The sequence below is a fragment of the Anolis carolinensis genome, chromosome 3 (genome assembly GCF_035594765.1).
Source record: "Anolis carolinensis isolate JA03-04 chromosome 3, rAnoCar3.1.pri, whole genome shotgun sequence".
In the NCBI taxonomy this organism is placed as follows: domain Eukaryota; kingdom Metazoa; phylum Chordata; class Lepidosauria; order Squamata; family Dactyloidae; genus Anolis; species Anolis carolinensis.
The window spans coordinates 79527525-79552823 of NC_085843.1; the positions used below are offsets into that span (position 1 = coordinate 79527525).

A 25299-nucleotide genomic window follows, 5' to 3' on the forward strand; every position below is an offset into this window, starting at 1 on the left:
TGGAAACACAAAAATGTGCTTTGTAGTGCAGTCTTGTTAATGTCTACTGTGCATTTCCTCAGTGGGATTGCTGGCAGGTAAGTACTGTATATGGCTCTCATACATGACTATACTTTAAACAGAAGAGTTCTGTAATGTTTTGGTACTAAATCTCTTTTCTAGAAATTGTTGGTATTTTTACTCTTAGAAAAGGATTATGATTCAGAATATACTTTCAGATAAAATGTCTACATTCTCTAGCAACAAGGTATGTGGAGTTTTTTTCCTGGAATAAAAAGTGAGACTATTTGTAGACAGTTCCTAACTTCCCCATTTCTGCCGATCACACTGCAGTGGTACTGTCTGTTACCTGGGGGAGGGAAGAAGAAAGAGATTTACAAGAGAGATTTTCCTTTACATATGCGATTGAGTCCTCCCAATCCAGGGAGCTTATGGAGTGCCTTCACTGATCAAATGGGTCCCTTGGATGGCAAAGGGATCATCCACAAATTAACACAAGAGACTGGCACTGTTTTCTCAAGAGAAAGATCTGAAACAACTCACTGAAGCTTTCATGCAACATGGCTAGAAAAACCAAGGGGTGCATTGCAGAAGAGGCAGAAGGTAAGGAAAGTTGAGCATTTCATATCTGTGTCTGTACATTTGGGACAGTGGTAGTTATATGTTTTAAACCAAATAGTCAAAACTCATATGAGCTCTTTACTAGTTTTCATTAATTAGGAAAGCAGAAGCATGCTGTAATACAGAATTCTTTCTGCCAATTAAGAGATTCCACTCCCCCAATCAGAAAGCATTATTCTTCTTTTGCAAAAGAAATTGCTAACATTGTATAACTGGGAGTTAAAATATGATTTTTGAGCAAGGGTCCTTGTGTAGTGGCACAGAAGAGGGGATTCTGGCTAGGAGTGTAGCTTATGGAATATTGCAGAGTTAAGAAAAGCTGCACATGCAGAAAATGCTCCCTCCCATACAGCCTTGTTTTCTTTTCCATCTGGTATACTCTAATTAAGAGACCTACACCTGCGTACCTCTCTCCTCATACAAACAACCCCTTTTATGTAAAACAATAGCATAGAGAGTAATAATTTTTCAGAATCCCACCTTGATCCATGTAGCCAGACATGAACTAACATTTTAAAAATGTTTAAAAGGTTGAGCATGGGGCTGAGGAGAGTTTTAAAAAAATATTTCCTATACAACATTTTCACGGTTTCAACCATCTAGCAAGGTGATATTTGTCAGAAGAGTTATAGATACAGGTATGGATGTTCATGGAATTACAGAAGGCAAGTGACCTAGATAAAAATCTATGATATTTCTAGATGCTACAATGAGGGTATTACTTAATAATATCTGTAACATCTATCTTTAAGATGTAGTTTCTGGCATAGTAAGAATACAGTACATGAAAATTGTATTTATAATTTCAGTTATATATAAAATTGAAATCATAAAAATAATTTTCAGACACCTTGCATTGCTTGGCCGAATAGAATTCAAGAATGAAATGTGCTTTTGAGTACATGTGTGTGTGTATATATATACAAACATGCTAGTGGAGTTTTGATTCTGGAGAAAGACCGGCATGGTCTAAGAACAGACATGATACAAGACTGCAGCAGCAAAGTAAGCTCTATCCAAGTGCAGTTGGCTTTTGATCGATTTCTATACAGAAATGTGTGACTTGGTTTAACAAGCATCTCACAGATCATTTCTTCAGAAATCGATAGTGTTGTACTCACTAGTCAGTGTATAACAAAGGTGAGCAGAATGTAGATCTCCATTTACTGGTAGATCTTGGTGTGCTTTCCAATAGTTCTGCAAGCATTCCTGACTTCCAGTTATTTAACGTTAGCAAAAACAAAATGACCCCCTACCAAGTTATGCTGCTTAAATAAAGAAAGCTTGGCATAATTATGCCAAGTGGACAGGCAAATCCAATGAATTTGGCTCTTAAAATTATTCTGGGCTCAACGTGGTTTAATTTCAAGCATGTATCTTTTTGCACAAAGCTGGTGGGCCTTGAGTTTCATATAAAAAAGTACCACAAATCCCTCAGGCCCAATGTGTATTCTAACATATATCCCTATATGTATTGTCCTAACAGGGACTGCAGTTTCAAGTAAACGTCTTCTTGTTCATTCTCATTCTCCCTCTCTCTTTCTCTGTAACACATCACACACACAGTGAGACAAGATCTTAATGGAAAAATCTGGAATTTTGTACACAATTTCTAAGAAAGATAGTATAATCTCTTTTCCATTCTCTCACAAACTCGCTATAGGGAAAATAATGCCAATATAGAACTCTCTGAAGCATTAAAATATTCATGTAACCAATACTTCAGTTAAACAAATATTGTAATTTATATATGTTTGCAGCAGTGTCCTTTGTTCCCAAGTAGAAAAACTCAGGATCTAATTTCCTTTTTTTCAAACAGAAATGTTGATAAAGGAACCCACCAAGTTAGACTTTTTCTCATGATACAGCTGTTACACTGAAATCTGTAAGATGACACTACACTCCCTTTGGGGAACTTTCCATTTCTTTTAGAATTATTGCTCACTTAATCCTACCTCAGTTGTATGGAACACCTGCAAAATTCAAGATGCTCCAAAAGTAGCCATGGGAGGAAGAAAAGATGAGACAGAGACATAGGAAGTGGTTGAAAAAGAAAACTAACTATGTCTAGAAACAGTGTTAAATTCAGTTACTAAAAAGAATTGGTAGCTGATGCTCCATGGAGCAAGTAGTCCAGACAGTTGGTCACTAGAGGAAAACCCAAGGGTTTATCAGTAGCAAATTCCATCTAGTATGACAATTAAGTCAGTGCACTCCAGATATTTTGAACTGCAGTCCATTTAAGACCGCAAAAGAGGCTATGGGCACTGTAGTTTAAAATTTCTGAACAACACTAGTTTGCTCACTCTTGGTATGAGGTGGCCGAGCTGCAATGAAAAACGCCCCCTTGTGTTCTCTTATTTCTGTGGTAGAAGTTTGAAGAATAAGAAACTGTTATTTCATGCATTTTCATCTGTGTGTCCATGATAGATACAGTGTGGCCCTATACACTATCTTTGATGACAAACCAATTCTGCCAAAATTTAGATATCACTATTTTTGAACACAGATATGAGAACATTCATGTTTTCGGTTGGTCCTTCCCCCATTGTTCTTACCAAATTAATATTTTCCATATGATAGATTTATATGAAACACCACCCGTGCCAGACCACGCTCAATTGAGGTGGGCCAGTTCCCTCTTTGAAGAAACTTCGAAGTACAGTATAACAACTCTCCCTACTCTGTTTCCACAAGACCAGGATCCATGGTTTCATTTATTCGCATTCAATAAAATATGTACTCCCTGGGCATTTTCTATGTCCTCCTCTATGGTATATTTGGGCAGAAATCCTTCATTTCAACAGGGTTTGCCATTATTCACAATTCTGCATATCCACACAGAGTCCAGGGTTAGAATCATGGAGTTAGAAAAGATTGCAAGGGCTATCCAGTCCAACCCATTGCCATGCAGGAACACACAAATGCTCCCAACAGATGACTATCCAGCCTCTGCTTGAAACTCTCCAGAGAAGGGGAATCCATCACACTCTGAGGCAGCATATTCCACTGTTGAGCAGCTTTTACCATCAGTTTTTCCCAATGTTTAGATGGAATCTCTTTTTTTCTGAAATTTGACTGCATTGCTCCATGTCTTGACACCTTATCACAGTGGTTCTCAACCTGTGGGTCCCCAGGTGTTTTGGCCTACAAATCCCAGAAATCCCAGCCAGTTTACCAATGGTTAGGGTTTATGGAAGTTGAAGGCCAAACATCAAGGGATCCAGAGGTTGATAACCACTACCGTATCACATTGAGAGGGGAAAGTATGGGTGACACACACACACACACACAGCAGATTGGAGGAGGGAGAATGTGGTCCCTATCTTCAAGAAGGGAAAAAAGAACGACCCAAACAATTACCGTCTGGTCAGCCTCACGTCGATACCAGGCAAGATTCTGGAAAAGATCATTAAGGAAGTGGTCTGCGAACACTTAGAAACAAATGCGGTCATTGCTAATAGTCAACACGGATTTACCAAAAACAAGTCATGCCAGACTAATCTGATCTCTTTTTTCAATAGAGTTACGAGTTGGGTCGATACAGGGAATGCTGTGGATGTAGCGTACCTGGATTTCAGTAAGGCCTTCGAAAAAGTCCCCCATGACCTTCTGGCAAAAAACTAGTAAAATGTGGGCTAGACAAAACTACGGTTAGGTGGATCTGTAATTGGCTAAGTGAACGAACCCAAAGGGTGCTCACCAATGCGTCTTCTTCATTTTAGAAAGAAGTCACAAGTGGAGTGCCGCAGGGTTCCGTCCTGGGCCCGGTTTTGTTCAACATCTTTATTAACGACTTAGATGAAGGGGTAGAAGGCACAATCATCAAGTTTGCAGATGACACCAAATTGGGAGGGATAGCTAACACTCCAGAAGACAGGAGGAGAATTCAAAATGATCTTGACAGACTAGAGAGATGGGCCGAAAATAACAAAATGAAGTTCAACAGGGACAAATGCAAGATACTTCACTTCGGCAGAGAAAATGAAATGCAAAGATACAGAATGGGGGACGCCTGGCTCGACAGCAGTACATGTGGAAAAGACCTTGGAGTCCTCGTGGACAACAAGTTAAACATGAGTCTACAATGTGATGCGGCTGCTAAAAAAGCCAATGGGATTCTGGCCTGCATAAATAAGAGTATAGCATCTAGATCCAGGGAAGTCATGCTACCCCTCTGTTCTGTCTTGGTCAGACCACACCTGGAATACTGTGTCCAATTCTGGGCACCTCAATTGAAGGGGGATGTTGACAAGCTGGAAAGCGTCCAGAGGAGGGCAACTAAAATGATCAGAGGTCTGGAGAACAAGCCCTATGAGGAGCGGCTTAAAGAATTGGGCATGTTTAGCCTGCAGAAGAGAAGGCTGAGAGGAGACATAATAGCCATGTACAAATACGTAAAGGGAAGTCATAGGGAGGAGGGAGCAAGCTTGTTTTCTGCTGCCCTGCAGACTAGGACACGGAACAATGGCTTTAAACTACAGGAAAGGAGATTCCACCTGAACATTAGGAATAACTTCCTGCCTGTGAGAGCTGTTTGGCAGTGGAACTCTCTGCCACGGACTGTGGTGGAGGCTCCTTCTTTGGAGGCTTTTAAGCAGAAGCTGGATGGCCATCTGTCGGGGGTGCTTTGAATGCGATTTCCTGCTTCTTGGCAAGGGGTTGGACTGGATGGCCCAAGAGGTCTCTTCCAACTCTACTATTCTATGATTCTATGATTCTGGCACATGTGATGAGCTCCATGGCTCTCCATGGTTGAAAAGAGGCTGAAGTGTCCTACGAGGGGGAAATTTCTCAATGTGATGTCAGATTGCAGGAGTTCCCTCCTTTCTGGACACTTCTGCCTCTTTTCAAGTAGTTTAACTCATATGATGAGCTCAGTGCCTCTCCATGCTTGAAAAGAGTTTGAAGTGTCCTACGAGGGGGAAATTTATCAATGTGATAAGGTTAGTCTATAGAGCAGTAAGAACACCCCCCCCCCCGGCAATATGATACCCTTTCAAATATTTAAACATGGCTCTCATGTTCCCTTTCAGCCTTTTATCCTCCAAACTAAACATATCCAGCTCCCTAAGCCCCTCCTCATAGCCATTCTTCTTGGTTTCCATACCTTTTACCATTTTGGTTATGTTTTGTTGGACATATTCGAGCTTATCAATATCCTTCTTGAATTGTGGTGCCTAGAACTGGACACAGTATTTTAGGTGAGGTTTGACTAAAGAACAATAGATTGGTACTATTATTTCTCTTCATCTAGACACTATACACTTATCGATGTAGCCTAAAATCACACTGGTTTTTTTTTAGTTGGAGCATCACACTGTTGAATATTGTTTAGCTTGTGGCCTACGAAGATTCCTAAATCCCTTTTACATGTATTGCTTTCAAGTTAGGTGGCACTCATCCCATATTTGTGCATTTCATTTTTTTCTGCCCAAGTGTAGTACTGTACATGTTTCCCTGTTACAATTCATTTTGTTTGTTTTGGCTCCGCTCTCTATTCTGTTAAGGTCATTTTGGATTCTCATTCTGTCCTCTGGGGTATTAGCTATTCCTCCCAATTCGATGTAATCTGCAAATTTGGTAAGCATGCCTTTCATTCCATTTGTAAAGATGCTGAATAGCACTGGGTTCAGGACAGAATCTTTTGGAACTCTACTAGTTACTTTTCTCCAGGATGAAGAGGAGCCATTGCAAAGCATTCTTCGGGATCGACTAGTTAATCAGTTCCCAAGCCACCTAACAGTACCATTGTCTAGCAACATTTTACCAGTGTAGGGGTCCTTAGCTCCAACTGTGTTGTTGTGGATTAGCTTTCTCTTGAAAGAACAAGCCAAGACACACAGGGGCTGAAGATACCATTCATCTTTATTGTAGAGCAAAGTCTCGCACTACTGCCCGTCTATATAGGCCTAGGTACAATATCATAAATCACCCAAGAGTCCTGGCACCTAGTGCTGCCCTTTTCCACATTCCAGAGCCCACTTTCTCCCCACCTCAGAGCAATTGACTTTTATGGCTGGTTCAGATATCCTGTCTTCCCTCTTGACCAATGGTCATGTGCCCTATGTCAGGAGGACTGAAAGTCAGATGGCATGGAATAGAGATCATGACAACTAGCTTCTTATCAAAGGCCTAACTAAAATCAAGATATGCTACATCTGCAGTATCAAAAAAAGAGAGATAAAGTTAGTCAGACATAATTTGTTTTGGAGAAACACATGTTGACTTTTTGTGAATCTGTAGGCACTTGGAAAGGAATATGGCATTCCTTTCTAAGTGCCTACAGATTGTCTTTTTAATTATTTGTTCTAGAATATGTCCTAGTATTGCTGACAGGCTGATTGAGGGGTCATTGTTTGAAGATAGAGATATTTGCCTTGCTTCAGTCTGCTGAACTTCTATTCTCCCTGAATTCTCAAAGATGATTGTCAGTGAACTTCCTGAACTTCCTTCAGTTCTTTTAATACCCTTGGATGTAATTAATCTGGCCCTGGAGACTTTGATTCATTTAGATTGGCTAGATATTCCTGTCCTGCCTCTTTACCTATTCTGTGCTGCATTTTTCCTACTGCATCCTCTACTCCATTATCCCCAAGTTGAGCACTTTTGGGAGAAGACAGAGACAAAGAAGGTGTTGAGCAGTTTTGTCTTTTTTCTGTTCCTTGTTTCCACTTTATTGCCATTTATATGCAGTGAACTTGTATGCATTTATTTGTTCTTCCTATAAGAAAGTCTGTTTTAATGTTTTTTTTAAACTCTAGCATTACTGAGCTCACTCTATGCTTTGTCTTTTCTAACTTTCTCCTCCCACACACTGGCTATTTGGTTGTACTCTACAGAAAAACTCTTAAATGGATGACAGTGTTTGAGAACATTAGCTATTATGCAATTCTCTAATTTCTAAAAAGCGAATGTATGGAGAAAGTATAGTACCAGCAGGGTGTAATGGATTGGGTGTTAGACTGGTATAATGGAAGACCAGGATCTGGATCCATGCTTTGCCATGGAAACCCACTGGGTGGCCTTAGGCATGGGACACTCTTTTAGCTTTAGAGGAAAGCTATGGCAAACCTTGTCTGAATGTTTTTTTTGTCAAGAAACCCCCATGATAGGTTCACCTTAGAATCATTGTGAATCAAAACTGACTTGAAGACACATTGAACAAGACACCTGAAGTGCTATAATATTCTTCACTAGTTGGCTAGATCTATCCTGAAAAACAGTCTCAGCTAGAAAAACTACACCCTGTTTTTGCTAACAGTATCTTTCTACTGAGACATAAATTGCAACTGCTCACAAATCACCTCCTCCTATGTAACAGATCAAGCTGAAGCCTACACACTAAATGCTGGAGTTCTAAAAATTCTCATTATAAAATTTCTCCCTATAGTGGGAGTAAGGGCAATCAACATTTTCAAAAATTGTATGAGATTAATGTGTCTAAAAAGGCTCTTTTATTGCCTGAGGGAGTCAGGGTGAGCACATAGTTCTGTCACACCTTGCCCCAAAATGGATATTCAAGCACCACAAAAGCATCTTGTAAAATGGAAATGAGATGGTACAAGAGGAGGTGGGCAAGTTTCTGGAAATATATTCCTGTCAGTTGAAAGTGTTAAGCCAAGTGAATAGAGGATTCATACCATATGTCAAAATGAATGTTCAAGTGGTTTTTAAAAAAGGGTCAATCTATAGGGGGACATACAACAGGGATACTATAGGGACTTGGTGAGAGTTAGATGAGTCCTTGGAGAGAAACTTGAAGTTCCTATTAAGGGTTGCAAAACTTGCTTCATGAGAATTACTCCCATTATTTTATGGTTAAAAAAAACACATCAAAGTATCTGAAAGCAGTGTAGGCATAATAATTCTTTAAAAAAACAATAAAAAAATAGCTGAGCACCTGTATGTTTTGTGTATGTGCAGTGAATTGAAATATTGATTTTTAAAAATTAATTAATTCTGCAGGCAAGGGTTTATGTTGTGCTGAGGCTACAATTCTGTTTCACTTACTTCTAGCAGTAATTCATGGAGCCTTATATAAGATAGGGGTGAGAATTAGGAACCCTTCTCCAGGACACTGGAGTGCAGTTCCTGTCCATCCTAACCAACATAGCTAATGATGGTACTATGTGTTGCTGAAGGCTTTCATGGCTAGAATCACTGGGTTGCTGTGAGTTTTCCGGGCTGTATGGCCATGTTTCAGAAGCATTCCCTCCTGACATTTTGCCTACATCTATGGCAGGCATCCTCAGACCTTACAACCTCTGAGGATGCCTGTCATAGATGTGGGTGAAACGTCAGGACAGAATGCTTCTGGAACATGGCCATACAGCCCGGAAAACTCACAGCAACCCAATGATGGTACTGTTCCATTGTTTGGATGGAGGCCACTAAGGGGCGCTAGAGAGAGAGGGAAGGATTGTCCCATTTATGGGGGTAGAGGGTGGGTTGAAGGAGGAAAACCGTTACCCTGTTTTCCCGTTAATCCCCCACCCATGTCCCTGTCGTGGAAACAACCTTGTTTATGATGTGGGAGTGGGGGAGGGCAAATTACCAGCGAAAATGGAAGAAATGGTTTTCCTCCTTCAATTCCCCCCATGAATGGGACAATCCTTCTCTCTCACACCCCCCCCCCCCCCCCGGTGGCCTCCGCTTAGATAATGGAACAGTACCCCAATGGTAAAGAATAATGGGAGTAGCTGCATTATTAACCCCCACCTCTTACACAGAACATGCATGTGAGTAACTACAGGGAGAAGTGAATGAGGGAAATTGTCCCCTTCATCTCTCACTCCCCTTTAAATATCTCTTCAGTCTACAAATTTTTAGCATTACGGTCACTGATAATTCCAACTGAAAATTTAAAAATACACTTTAGACATTCAAATAAAAGAGGCAGGCAGACGACCAGGGCAATGTGAACACAGCATATGAGCGTTCTAGCAACTTTCTCTCCCACAACTCCCCCGCTTCTCTGTTGGACAACAGTTCTCACCTCAGGGACTTTTTCTTTCCTGAAAGCTTGAGCTGTTCCCCTGTCTTCCTCAAGCATAAAACCTAGCATGTCCAATAATAAACTTATGCATAAATAAAAAGTCAGAGTGGTGGGAGAAGAGTGCTTGGAGAGCCCTCCCTGCAACTTTGAAGGCTCCACCTGAGTGGAGGCAAAACCACCTGAGTATCCCTTGCCCTAGAAAATGACTTGGATGGAGATCAAGTTGACACCACAGTGGGAGGGATATCTAATACTCCAGCAGATCAGAATCCAAAATGATCTGAATAGATTAAAGAGCTGGGCCAAAACTAACAGAATGAATTTCAACAAGGACAAATGTAAGATACTTCACTTAAGCAGAAAAAACAAAATGGAAAAATACAGGATGAGTGATGCCTGGCTCAACAACAGTACATGTGAAAAATATCTTGGAGTCTTCCTGGACAACAAGTTAAACATGTGCCAATAGTGTGATGCAGCTGTTTTGCCAATGGCGTTTTGCCAATGGGATTTTGTGCTGCATCAAAACGAGTACAGTGTCTTCCGGGTATGGCAGCATGGCGACTGGATGGGTGCTCGTGAAGCTTGCGAGCACCGACCTCTGAACAGACCAGGCAGGGCAGCTTTTTCACCCCCTCTCCTGGGCGGATCGAGTTCCTGGGAGACTGCGAACCCACCGAGATCCTTATCGCGGATCTTATGGCTGATTCCCCCTCAAGGAGATTAGCGGAAAGATCAGAGAACGGGCGGTGGCAGCGGGTCTGAAGAGGCTGGGGACAAGAGGGTCCAAAACAGAAGCCTAGCCATACTCCCAAAATCAAAAGGATATAAGATGAATTGTAAAGGAGTGTAAGAGTGGATCGATACACAGATAAACAAAAGTGCAGTCAGAAAGACTGAAAATCTGAAGGCAAAAGAAGAAAGAAGAAAGAAGCGAAGAAGCGAAGAACGTCTAAGGTAAACCCCCCTTAAAACTTTGGATGGGAAAACAGAAGGGTATCTAAACATTTATTCTAAGTAAACCCAAACAAGGGAACGTTAATGCAAGGGTTGAAAGGCAAACAGAACTATACCCAAAGGAGTTGCCTTTAATTCGTCCTTAAATCGCCCAAAAAGCCATGTGCACAGGACTGTGAAGGGTTAAATACCGACCTTGAGAGCTTGGTGTTTAGTCTACAGATAGCGAGCGTCACTGAAAGCCTTAAAGACCCGGATGAAAGCAGAAAGCGGAACCTCGTCAGCGGAAGAAGGGATAAAGGAAAATCAAGAAGGTCAGCCCTGCCGCAGGAAGACTGGAGGACTCAGCTAAACAAAACAGAATAAAATAAGCAAATAAGCAAATAAATAGCAGAGCCCTGTTAAGAGGAAGGGAGTGAGAAGCGGAGCGCGGGAAATACCAGGCAGATAAAATAAGAAGCACGGAAGAGAAACAGGACTAGAATATCCAGCGGCAGAAGGGAAAGACCGGGACGCGAAGCAATCGGAAAGAGGAGAGACGAGGCGGAAGGAGGCGTCACGAGAGAGGTTAAGGAGAAGAACGAGGATGAGAAGCAGACGGAGGTGAGAGGGAAAGACAAGGAGGAGAAGCAGACGAGAGTGAAAGACGGGGGCCACGAGGACGAGAAGCAGACGGACCGAGTGGAGGAGGTAGACGAGGACGAGAAGCAGACGGGGGAGAGGAGGCAACGAAAGAGAGAGGAGTAGACAGAAGAAGGAGAATAAGAAGAGAGAGACAGTGAGAGGGATTAGACACGACGAGAAGGGGTTGAACGGTGGGGTAGATAGATAGGAGGTAAAAGAATAATAATAAAAAAAAGACTGGACTGTAGGGTTTCCAGAAGGTGTGGAAGGTGTGGAAGAGATAACTTAGAAATACTTCAGGAAATGGCAATGAAGAGAGTTAATGCTAAGCAAGTCAAATGCTTGTAAACTTGACAACGATTGTTACAAGATAAGGGGGAAAAGTAGTCCTTAAAAAAAAAGTATACGCATATAATTAACAGATCTGTAATATCAGTAATAACACCTAACTTATCTGGAATAAGAATATATATTAAGTGGTTTATTAGTGGTTTAAAACAGACCTTCTATAGACCTCCGTGGGGGAATTTATTATGAGATTGGGAGGAACTGAATAGGTAATTACTGGGCGGGGGCAGGTTGAACAGGGGGAGGGGAAAAAGGAAGTGTATTTATACTCATAAGCACTTAATCTGATTAAGTATTAACTAATTAATTATTAACTAATCAATTATTTAACACAGGAACTGCATATCACACTCAACAATATTTAAGAAATAAAGCTAACTGACTGTGGATAGATATTAACACCCAAAAGGAGGAAATACCCCCCCCCCCCAACAATATAAGAAGATTAAATCAAGCAAGTAGACAGATATATAAGAACTCAGAAATAATTAGAGTTCCCTAATTGATCGGGTGAAGAAGTCCGAGTATTATATTCAATCCCTACACCAGAACAAAACAGAGAAGATGTCAACGCAGAAACTCAAGATAGACGAAAAAAAGATAACCGGAAGAAAGGGGTCCCTCTCGGAGGAGGTAAATCTAAAAGATCTGATGAAGGAACTTCAAAAAATCTCGGAAAACCAAAGAACCCTCCAAGAACAGATGACAGACATGAGGAAAGAATTATCAGAAGAATTCATAGAAGTGAAGAGAGAAATAAAATATCTACAAAAAGAAATGAAAGAGGTAAAAGAAGATAAACAAAAATTGGAAAAAAAGCAAGACAAGTTTCAGGCCAAACTGGAAAGACTAGAAGCTAAGAATAACAAACTAGAGGAAAGACAAGAAAAATTGGAGAGGAAAGAACTAGAATTCCAAGTAAGAATAAGAAACATCGTGGAAGAACCAAAAGAAAATCTGAAGCAAATTACGACCCAAATTTTAGCAGACCTATTACAGATACAAGATGAGGTAATGGAAGATAGTATTGAGAAAGTATATAGAGTAACCACAAATTACTCAAGAAAAAACAAGGTGGCGAGAGACGTAGTCGTACAGTTTGACAGGAGAAAAACAAGAGAAGAAGTGTTAAGAACCGGTAACAAAAACACCATCCGCTTCAAGGGGCAGAAAGTAACGATACTGAAAGAACACCCACCGAGCACAATGCAAAAACGTAAGAAGTATCTATTCCTCACAGAAGAACTAAAAAAACGACATATTAGATTCAGATGGGAATGGAAAGAAGGTCTGATGGCAACATACAATCAGGAAAGGGTCTGGATAACTTCAGAGGAGAAGGCTAAGGAATTCTATAAAAATTTAATGAAGAAAGAAAACGGACCAACCCCACCAGATCTAAACTCGGAGAGACTAAGAAAAAAGCCCAGAATCACCTCACCTGACAATACCCTCTATGCAACGACCCCACAAACCTCAAACCTAATCTGCCTGGAGGAAGAAGAAGCAGAAAAAGAAGAAGAAGAAGAAACCACCCAGCACTAAATTATGGAAATAAAATGTCACTCAAATAACGTTAACGGTTTGAACTCATCTAATAAAAGGAATAGTTTATTCAAACATTTGAAAAAATCGAGATTTGATTTAATAGCACTCCAGGAAACCCACATCTGCCATAGACACACCGCATATTTAAGTCAGACAAATCTAGGAAAGGAATTTATATCCTCCGCCTCAGAGAAAAAAAGGGGAGTGGTCTTATATATAAATCAAAAATTAAATCCAGAACTAGCATTTAAAGATGATGATGGAAGGATGGTAGGAGTAAAAATCAAAGTGGGCAACCAGACAACATTAATCTGCAACATCTACGCGCCAAACGGTTCAAAATCAGCCTTCCTGGGAAAATTAAAAGATAAAGTAATAGAGCATGAATTCGATGAATTGATGATCTTGGGTGATTTCAATGGGGTGTCAGATCCAGAATGGGACAAAAAAGGGAATACAAACAAAAAGAACAAGGACACACAATTAGGTAAGCTCCCAAGAAATTTTATCAAGGCACTGCAGGACTGGGATCTTAAGGATGCCTGGAGGGCGCATCACGAAGTAGATAAAGATTTTACATACTTCTCGAATAGACACAATTCATGGTCTAGAATAGACATGGCCTGGATGACCCCTTCATTGATTCTAAAAATATCCAAAATAAAAATTACTCCCAGATACATCTCGGACCATTGCCCATTAGAATTTACGATAAATAAAACAATCAGAAACCCAAATTGGAGATTAAACGGAAATTTAATAAAATCAGAGGAAGATGTCAAAAAGAATAAAAAATTTTTAAAGGAATATTTTGAGCTGAATAATACGGAAGATATATCAATCCAAACAATCTGGGACGCAAGCAAGGCGGTCATGCGAGGCCATTTTATTCAACAAAAGGCCCAAAAAAATAAAATAAAATATAGAGTTATCAATAACATAGAGGAGGAAATCAAAACAAGGGGAAAAAAATTAAAACTAGAGCCAGACAATATCAAAGTCAAACAAGATTTAGAATTTTTAAGGAAGCAAAAAATTCATATAGAGATAGAGAAAAAATTAAGGTTCATTAAACAGCAACAGTTTCAAAACGCCAATAAGCCAGGCAAATGGCTAGCCTGGAAAATTAGGAAGAAAAAACAAGCACATGTTATTACTGAAATCTCAACAGGAGGAGTCAGTTACAGGACGGATCAGAGCATACTGACTCAATTTAAAAATTTCTACAGCAAGCTGTACTCGAGAGACCAAATAGTCAAAGAAAAAATATCCCAATTCATCAGTAAACAAAAATTGGCAAAAATATCAGAGACACAAAGGGAGCTTCTAAATAAAGAAATAACAGAGAAGGAAATTCAAGCAGCAATAAATAAGCTAGACGGGAATAAGGCCCCGGGTCCAGACGGACTAAGTGGCATCTACTATAAGGTCTTTGCGGAAGAAATAACTCCGTATCTCAAAAAAATTATGAATGGCATTTTAGAAAACCAAAAAATCCCAGATTCGTGGAAATACGCATCAATTACCACGATCCCAAAAGAAGGTCAAGATCTCAAAAGTGTAAAAAATTATAGACCAATCTCCTTATTAAATGTGGACTACAAAATTTTTGCGAATATATTAGCGGAGAGACTGAAAGACTTTCTGAAAGAGTGGATAAAAGAGGAGCAGTCGGGCTTTATTCCAAAGAGACAAATGAAGGACAATGTGAGAGAAATTATAAATATAATTGAATATTATGAATTCACAAGAAAAGAGGAATTGGCATTACTTACTATTGACATGGAAAAAGCATTTGATAACTTAAATTGGGATTTCTTCAAATTATTAATACAAGAATTAGACATGGGGTACAAATTTACAAACGCAATCAATCAAATTTACGACAAACAAGAGGCAAAAATAAAAATAAACTCATTAGAATCCAAAAGTTTCAGTATAGGTAAAGGAACTAGACAAGGTTGCCCACTGTCCCCCTTGCTCTTCATCTTCTCTTTGGAAATTCTATTAAATAACATTAGAGAAGACCCCAATTTAAAAGGCGCCAAAATCAAGAAATATAATTATAAAATCAGGGCCTATGCAGATGATCTTATTTGTATAATTGAAGACCCAATTAAGACAATTCCAAATTGGCTATTTAAAATAAGAGAATTTGGAGAAGTTTCGGGTTTAAATTTAAATATGGATAAGACCATGATCTTGCCAAAAAATATGACTAAAAAAAGGCAAGAAGAACTAACAGCAGTTTCAGGGATACAGACCAGGAAAAAAATAAAATATTTAGGTATAACGTTAACGGCCAGAAATTTTCAACTATTAGAGAATAATTACGTCCCCATATGGAGGGAAATAAAAAAGGACTTAGAAAAATGGAAGTATTTAAATTTATCACTATTAGGAAGAATCTCAGTAATAAAAATGTCTATTCTGCCCAAGATGTTATTTTTATTTCAGAACATCCCTATCGTTAGAAAATCACAAATATTTAAAAATTGGAACAAAGATATTAGCAAATTCGTATGGAAGGGCAAAAAACCTAGAATAAGAAGAAGTTACATGATTGATGAAAAAAAAAGAGGAGGATTAGGGCTCCCAGATCTCCAAATTTATCATGACACATGTGGCCTCATATGGGTGAAGGATTGGGCGACATTGGAGAACACTAAAATTATAACATTGGAAGGTATAGATCTACGGGCAGGTTGGCATGCATACCTATGGTATGGGAAGAAAACAACGGAGAAAAAATTTGGCAACCATTTTATCCGATCCTCACTCATAAAAATTTGGGACAAATATAGGAAGAAACTCTATTGGAAAACACCTAGATGGATCTCTCCATTAGAAGCATGTCAGAGAAGAGAAATAGGTGGAGAAATATGGCCTAGATACAAAGATATCTTAGTGAAAGAAAATGGAAAACATAACTTACAAAGCCAGGAAGAAATAAATCGCAAATTCCCCAATGTCGGCTGGTTCCAATACATGCAATTGAAAGAATATTACAATAAAGACAAAATTTTGGGATTTGAAGAGAGAGATAGCTTTTGGGATAAGGTAATGACAATGGGAAAAAAACAAGTATCCATAATTTATACAAAATTAATAGAATGGGAGACGGAGGAAGTAACAATAAAAGAGAACATGACCAAATGGGCTAAAAATTTAGGAGAAAAAATCTATTTGGAAGAATGGGAAAAGGCCTGGAATTCCAGACTAAAAGCAACTTATGCCACAGAATTGAAAGAAAATTGGATCAAAATGTTCTACCGCTGGTATTTGACCCCTCAAAAATTATCAAATTTTTATAAAAAAACTTCAAACAAATGTTGGAAATGCGGTGACCAAGTGGGGACATTTTTCCACTGTTGGTGGACATGCAAAAAAGCGGAAAAATATTGGAAGGAAATCCATCAAAAAATACAGGAGATGTTGCATATTAAGGTAGAACTGGACCCAAAGTATTTTCTATTGGGTATGCTCAATGTAGAAAATGATAAAAATAAAGAAATTTTGTTTAATTACCTTATCACGGCGGCCAGAATAACATATGCCAAGGATTGGAAAAAGAAAGAAACACCTGAGCTAAGCAGTTGGTTAAATAAAGTTTTAGATATTATGAATATGGACAAATTGACGTATTTACTAAAAAATAATAATGGCATACCAAAGAGGCAAACGGATTGGGGCTTGATAAAGAAAAAGAGAAAAGAGAAAAACAAATAATGATGCTACTGTAAATAAATAATCATCAGAAATAGATCAAATGTAAGAGAATACAAAATATCTGTGTATGAGATGGAAGTCAACTTTTATTTTTGTATTTTTTCAATCTTTTTTTCTTTCCTTTTTTTTTTGTTTTTGTTCCTTTCTCTTTTTTTTAGCGTATTTCTTTCTTTTCTTCGAATCGGCTGTTCTCCGCGGGATCTTTTGGCTGGATTCTCTGTTCTCTCGCACTCCATTTACCCTTGCACTCACCCCTTTCCTTACCCTTCCCTGTTTGTCTCTATTACTCAGTTGTTAATTTTATCTGAAATGCCAATAAAATTTATTTAAAAAAAACAAAAACGAGTACAGTGTCTAGATCAAGGGAAACCATGGTGCCTCTCTATTCTGCTTTGGTCAGACCTCACCTGCAATACTGTGTTTAATTCTGGGCACCATAATTCAAAAGAGATATTGACAAGCTGGAAGGTGTCCAGAGGAGAGCGACTAAAACGATCAAAGGCCTGGAGACTAGGCCCTATGAGGCTGCTTTAAAGAACTGGATATGTTTAGCTTGAAGAAGATAAGGTTGAAAGGAGACATGATAGCCATATATAAATATGTAAAAGGATGTCATAAGGAAGAAGGAACAGGCTTGTTTTCTCCTGCCCTGGAGACTAGGGCTCAGAGCAATGGGTTCAAATTACAGGAGAGGAGATTCCACCTGAACATTAGGAAGAACTTCTTTACTGTAAGAGTTGTTCAACAGTGGAACTTGCTGTGAAGGCTCCTCCTTTGGAGGCTTTTAAACAGAGACTGGATGGCCATCTGCTCGGTGTGCTTTGTGCTTTTCCTGCATGGCTGTGGGTTGGATTAGATAGCCCATGTGGTCTCTTCCAACTCTATTATTCTAAAACTCTCTGAAATTCATGAGGTCACCGTAAGACTACAGATGACTTAAAGGGACGCTCACAGGTACCAAAAGGAAGGAAACTATAAGGAGAACCTGCTTTTGAAATGGTTGGAGGGAGAGAAAGCGCTTAAGGAAGAGGTTGCCCCTTGCCCTGGGATGCCAAGCCAGGTGTTTTCAGGGTTTCAAAGAACACCATGTGTTTCATTGGTGGGCTGAGAACCGCTGCCCCTCCAAAAGAAAGGGAAGTTTTAAGCAAGTCTCTGAGAAGGAAAAGTGTCTGTGAGGACTCGCTTAAAACATATCAGCTCTACTTCCTCCTCCACTGTTTTTCTTCTTCTTCAGCCCTAACTTTCTAATCTGCTTCCCTCCATTTACACTTAGCCTCTTTACTCAAGTAAAAATGTAGAGATTTTAGTCAAAAAGTCAACCCAAAAAATCTTGGGTTAATGTAAGTTCTATACCTTAACAAGGAAACAAGGGTATTCTGCACACAATATTTTGTTTTAGGTTTTCTTTGCGAATGTTTGTAGATAATAAACGAAGCTTCTACAAAATACAAGAACAACTTCTAGGAGTCACTATGTCAGTATACTGCAACACAGAAAGTCACCTTTAACACTAAGACTGTACTGTTGTGCATTATCTAGGAATAAATTCTACTGTATTTGATAGAACTTATATCTGATCAAACATGGATAATATTTCATCATGACAGGATTCTGAATAGATATTCCATGGGAGCATTTCCAGAAATAAAGTAATGCTTGATGGCTGGCAAGTAGTGCTTCACTGGAAGATTTATGATTCCATGAGTGAAAGGAGAAAAAGAAATGAGCAATGAACAACGACTGGCTATATCCTTTTACCTAGTAGGGAACATCAACTAACAAGAACAATTTCTGTTCTAATCATATTAATAGACTCCTGTTGGGTAGTTTTTCCATGCCAAATACACTTCGTTGTTATTGAATTGTGAAAGGAGCAATGATACATAACAGCAGTGGTGTTCAACCTGTGGGTACCCAGATGTTTTGGCCTACAACTCCCAGAAATCTCAGCCAGTTTACCAGCTGTTAGGATTTCTTGGAGTTGAAGGCCAAAACATCTGGGAATCCACAGGTTGAGAACCACTGCATAACACGAATGACAAGCTGTTTAACTAACCCGGTGTTCTTCAAATAAGTTTGACTAAAATTTCTAGCTACGCTTTAATTTTAGAGCTTTGATACAAAGAAACCTATTGGCTCAGATAAGGTTTATTTGGTCCAACATATTATTTCTATAACTGAAGATTTAAAAAAATAAGACCAGATGTCATTAACTGCAAAACCTCACCAGCAACACAGTACTCTTTGGATTTAGAGATGAGAAAAGTCAATAATGGTGTTCCCGTGCAAAATTCCCTGATTTTCTACTTAGTCCCCATCTCATTCTTGCCCATTCCAGTCCCCCTCCCCAATCTCTTATCACAGTTTTACCACAAGAAAGGGTTTTAGTCCTCCTAGATGCCAGCACTGTCTTCCACCGGCACCTTGTATTGACCTCAAGATGTCACAGAGAAGGTTTATGGTGAATTTCTTAACAGTGGAAATCAGCTCCTGACACCAGTCAATACAAAATTCTTGTTATCTGTTGTGAAGTGAGATCCTATGAATGAGAGACTTCCAAGGGCCTCAGTCCTCAACAGTCCTGTTTAGATCTTGCAGACTCAGGACTATGGCTTTTTGAATCAATCCACTTGTAATGCACTTTACCACTTTCATTTTTTCCAAACATAATTTCTTTTCTCAGAAAGTGACTTTATCTCATAAAATGTTAACAGACAATAAGAGCTCAGTTTAATAATCTTGGCTTCTTTTGAGATTTTGGGTTTAATATACTCTTGGATCCATTTATTTGTCTTTCTGGTGGCCAATAGTTTATGTAGAACTCTCCTCTAGCACAACATTTTAATTAAGTTGATTTTCTTCCTCTCTGTCCATCTTTTACAACCATATATAGAAAGTGGAAAAACTGTTAGGATTTTGACTTAGGCATATAATTAAATATCTTTACACTTCAGGAGCTTATGTAACTCCTTGAGAGAAGATCTTCCAAGTCTTTAGTCTTTTGAGTTCTTGTGGTTTTAGAAGAAAACCGACATTTGATCCATTTAATTATGTAGCTCATGATTCTTTATGGTTCTCTTTTTAAAAAATGGATGTGCCACAACATATGATTGTCCTGAACTGTAGATTATTCTCTGGACAAGGAGCCATTGTCAGGAGACAAAATGGAGAAACAGAATGGCATTGGCAGAAGTCCCATTAGTAGAGATCACACAAGGCTGCATTTTATCATTCTGTTTAGTTTATGGGTAGAACATATAATCCAAAAATAATATTAGAGGAAGGAGTTATGGTTAGTGGGGGAGAAACATCAACCAACCACTAAGTGAAAGGTGATATTTTTTAGAACAAGAACTGAATCAGAGAAAGTTAAATTCTTCCTACTGAAACTGCACTTTGTGTTCTAAGTATTCTGACTCTACTATTTACATAACAAAAAGTCCAAAATATATTTATTCAAGTAATATTTTGCTAAGTTCTGAATTATGCACAAAAAGATTATTTCAACAAAGCTTTTGCTTTGTTGTTATTAGTACTGCATCATTCCTCAAGATAATGCTATTCATGTTGTTGTCATGAGCTTTCAGGTAATTTCTGACTTATAGCAACTCTAAAGTTAATTTATTATAGGAGTTTCTTAGCAAAGTTTGTCCAAAAGGGATTTCCCTTTGCTTGTCTCTGAGGCTAAGAGACTGTGGCTTGGCCAAGGTTACCCTGTGGGTTTTCATGGCTGTGCAGGGGTTTGAACTGAGCAGTTCTTAAAGGTAAGAAGATGCCCTTAGTGAAGACACAAAATGTAAATGCTTCTTCATAAACACAGCAAATGTTTGAAATGAGAAAAACATTACACGATACTACTTTTTCATGTAGTCTTAGTGCAAGGTATGGTAGAATGAGACTGATTTTCTTTTAACCATGAATTTTATTCTTTGTCCAAATCAAGGTTATCTCCTCCAAAGTAGTTCCCTTGGGGCAGCCAGCTACACATCAACAGAGACATTGTTTCCATTGTTCGTAGCAGTGCCGGGAGGCTTCTTCTGGAATGCACTTCAGCTCATCAGTTACTCTCTTATGGATATTACCCAAAGTTCCAAAATGGCACCCTTTCAAGTGGTTTTTGAGCTGGGAGAATAAGGAGAAGTCACAGGGTCCAAGATCTGTGAAGAAGGGTGGGAAAGACCTGGGAACCACAGGAATGCTTTTTTTCTCCTGAGTCCCCTTGGGGAGATAGGGCAGAATACAAATAAAATTTATTATTATTATTATTATTATTATTATTATTATTATTATTATTATTATTATTCAAAAAATTATTGATGGAGATTGTCGTGTGACATGGGATGCTGTCATGCTGTAGCATCCAGGTGCATGCAATGCCTGGTTGTACACATGCCAGCCTCTTCCTAAGCCTTTCAAGAACTTCCCAATAGTTTGATTGGCACTTTGTCTTGGAAGCATAGACTCTTTGCAGATGATCCCCTGACTATAAAAAAAATCAAATGAACATTGATTTGATTTTCAGTTTGCTCAGTCTTGCTTTCTTGGGATGGAGAGAGTTTGCAGTATGCCACTCCCGGCTTTGGCATTTGGTCTCCAGGCCATACTCAAAAATCCATGATTCATCACCTATGATCACTCAACTGAAGAATTCTGGCTCCCTCTCAAAACAGTTCAGAAGTTCAACACACACATCCCTCCAATTGGCCTTCTGCTCAGTCGTGAGATTTTTTGGAACCATCTTGGTGCCATCGTTCTCAACATCAGTCGATGATCTGACATCAGAAGAGTCCTCAGTCTTTCCACATTGTTGTCTGTTTATGAGATTGAAGAGCTTCCTGTACAAGGTTTGTCCTATTTTTCTTGGTCCTCTGAAAAGGCCTTATTATATGTCATTGAATGGTTGAGTGTTTTATTTTGTGTTTTATTTTGTTGTAAGCCACCCTGAGTCCCTCCAGGGAGATAGGGCGGATTATAAATAAAGCATTATTATTATTATTATTATTATTATTATTATTATTGACACAACAATATTGTATGACACAGCAAACAAGATAGATATGCTGGATTTTGTATCACAAAATCATAAATCGAACACTTCCCAAGTGTTTAGGCCTGTGTGATATTATTATTATTATTATTATTATTATTATTATTATTATTATTATTATTATTATTATTATTATTATTACATCTGCCATCTGTACACTTGTGGCTTGGATAGGGAATGTTCTCCATAAGCCCTTTGTAACTTTTCATAAGTTACAGTAGTGGATTTGCCAAGTTTTACACAAAATTTGATAACATAACTTTGCTTTAATTTTTCCTGGTCCTTTTCATAATACACCTCACAAACACAACTTTGTATCAGATGTTCTTAACAATTGCATAGCAACTCTAGCAAGTTCAAATTTGTACTGAGTTTATGGCAGGAGTTAACCTAACTGCAATGTGAAGGGAGAGATAGGGTAGCAGCATTGTTGGTTTGTGCAGAGCCTTGCCAGTCTCATTACTTTCCTGCTGTATCTTGTATATGGAATTTGCTTCTGAGTAAACATGCATAGGGTTGAATGGCCAGTAGATGGTTTATAGTAACAATCTAATTCTTATGTGGTTGTGGTTTGAGGTCTCTTCCAACTCTACTATTCTATTCTATGGTTTCAAAAAAACAAAACAAAAACCCAGCAACCCTTTAATGGGTTTTTTTTTTACTCCATGAATGAACTAAAAAAAGCAGATAGATACTACTTGAACCAATGTGGTTCTATTCTGTACTTTTAATTCTCTGCTAGAAAGCCAAATGTTGTAGATTAGGGGAAGGAATTAAAGAATTCTAAGTACTCCTGCCAAACTATAAATCATAGTAGTTTGGCAGTTAAAGTGGTATCAAACTATAATTTACAGCATGGAGTTGTAAATCATTTTTTCTGAAATCTTAGTTTCTAGTTTCTTGAAATGCAGATTACTTCAAAAAGCCAGTCTCTCTTGTGAGAATGGTATGTGGATAGAGAGCCCCACTGTTAGAAGAAAAGTTTAGTAATTTTTTTTTTCAAAACCATTCTCCTATACTAGCGACAAATGTACACTAACGTTGAATGTGTGAAAAATGTGTTCGAAAGATCCATAGATCTGCACCCATTGGCATCCACTGTAGCATCCAATCCCTTTCCTTGTGCAGAGGGACATAAAGAGCAATAGCTCTTTTTCTCTCTCTTCACAGAGAAGAGGACAGATTTCAGGAGAAGGTTTTTTTTGTGGGGGGCAGTATGTAGCATGTGTATCAGAGGGTATCATTTATCCCTAGTCTAGTTGCTATTCAAACCATCTGTTAAAATTACATACCAATACTTTTTTGATACTCATATGATATCGTGGCTCCCCAAGGTGTTTCGTTGTAATATAAAATAACCAATTCATAGGTTTCTATTAACCAACCCTTATTTTAATTCATATTTAGGAAGGAATTAATATTTTTCCTGTGTCTCATTTATATCTTTTGTCTTTCAGATGGCTCCCAAAAGACTTAAAAATATGCTCTTTTTCACAATGGCTTTGGTCTCCATTGTTTTCTGTTTTCTTATCAAATTGAGCTCTGATGGCATTTGCATATTCTGTCAGAGAAAAAGTGAGGTTGTTTCCTTTAAGAGAGACACTGGAAATTTCCTTCAGCTGCCTCTTACAGATTGTAGTAGGAACCCCCCATTTCTGGTAATACTTGCAACGTCATCTCATACGCAATCCAAAGCCCGGATGGCCATTCGTGAGACATGGGGCAAAGAAAAACTGATAGATAACAAACGTATTGTGACCTATTTTCTTCTGGGAACTACTTTGAATCATGAGGACCAAGTTGCTGTTACAGCTGAGAGCCTAAAATATGGAGATGTAATCCAGAAGGATTTTACAGATACCTATTACAACCTAACACTAAAGACCATGATGGGCATTGAATGGGTTCATAAATTTTGTCCACAGTCCAGCTTTGTGATGAAAACAGACTCTGATGTATTTGTGAATACTTACTATCTGACAGAACTCCTGCTAAAGAAACACAGACATACTAGATTCTTCACTGGCTTTTTAAAATTGAATGAGCGTCCGATACGGAAAATATTCAGCAAGTGGTATGTGAGTAAAGAAGAATATCCAGCAAACACATATCCTCCTTTTTGTTCAGGGACAGGTTATGTTTTCTCAACAGATGTTGCCAGTCAGGTGTATAACATTTCTGAAAGTGTCCTTTTTGTTAAACTGGAGGATGTTTTCATAGGACTGTGCCTTGCTGAACTCAATATCAAGCCTGAAGAACTTGATTCAAAACAAACATTCTTCCCAGAAAGGCTCACATTTTCACCCTGCTCCTTTAAGACAATTGTGACAAGCCACTATGTAAAACCTCATGAGTTGCTCATCTATTGGAATGCATTAGAGAGGTCAATGGATGAAAAGTGCCCAAGTAGTGATTATCATAGACCATCACCACTACACTGGTCTAAACACAGTACTCGAAACATGCAGAAAAATAGAAAAGTTTGAATCCAGAAATCTTTGCTTAGAGATTTCAGGGGTGTAGGCTGTACTATTCTTTGGAGGGAGGTGGGTGGTAAAAGTCTAATCCTTTGCACTTTTTCCTTAGAAATAAAGCTCATTGTGTTTAATGGGGCTTACTCACAAATAATATTGCATAACATTGCAGTATTAAATATCGGTTTCATTACAACAGCTTTTAATTAATAAATGAAAACTAAACATTTTCATTTACTAATTTTTATATTACACAAGACAAAAAGACTTCTCTTGTCAGTAGTAAGGCCAACACCAGGATAGCATCCAGGGTTCTTATGATATTTCTGTAACTTTCTTCAGCTTCATTCCATGACAATCTTTAACACACCAGGCGTCGGCTCATGCACCAACCTGTCCAGTTTTTTCACACTTTCTTTAGTAAGTCCTAATACAGTGCATAAATATTGCATCCAATGCTGCCTCCCAAGCATATCTTTGCTGCTATAGTCCAAGAACATGATCCAAAGAAAAATAATGGAGTTTCAGGTACTCTGTGATTTCTGTGATTTCCTACAAGGTACTCCTGAAGTCAGAACAAATTTGATAATAGTCTTTGATGCTGTACAGTTAGCTGCAGCAAGGGGAGAAACGATAATGCTCATGTTCATCTTGGGACAAAGCAACTGGTCTACAGTGTTAATGGCTACTGGCAGGAAATATGCATAATTTGTCTGTTGTCAAAACCATACAAGTCATGTTCAGGCATTTATCTGAATGTATAGAAAGCTAAATAAGGATATATGTGGGTTTTGAAATCTCACCTCCAAAACATCTCCATACACCCAGAAGTAAGAGGGACATTTGTACCTGGAGTGTGAAGATCTGCCAAGTGCATTGGAACTGTAATCTTCTGAATGTGGTTCCAGAATTCATATGAATGGGAATCTTTATAGGGCTAGGTTCCCAAGTGT

The 25299-nt window shown here is 38.6% G+C and overlaps 1 protein-coding gene across 2 annotated transcripts; it reads left to right on the plus strand.

Moving 5' to 3' along the window:
* Window positions 1-24579, plus strand: b3galt5 (beta-1,3-galactosyltransferase 5). 2 transcript variants are annotated; one of them, XM_062975117.1, is made up of 3 exons: window positions 1-603; window positions 20769-21669; window positions 23330-24579. In XM_062975117.1, exons 2-3 carry the CDS (start codon window positions 21325-21327, stop codon window positions 24356-24358), a joined length of 1374 nt encoding a protein of 457 aa, XP_062831187.1. In that variant the 5' UTR covers window positions 1-603; window positions 20769-21324; the 3' UTR covers window positions 24359-24579. The 2 variants fall into 2 exon arrangements, with proteins under 2 accessions (XP_062831187.1, XP_062831188.1); XM_062975118.1 differs by having other exon boundaries at window positions 21348-21669.
* The last annotated feature ends 720 nt before the right edge of the window (window positions 24580-25299 follow it).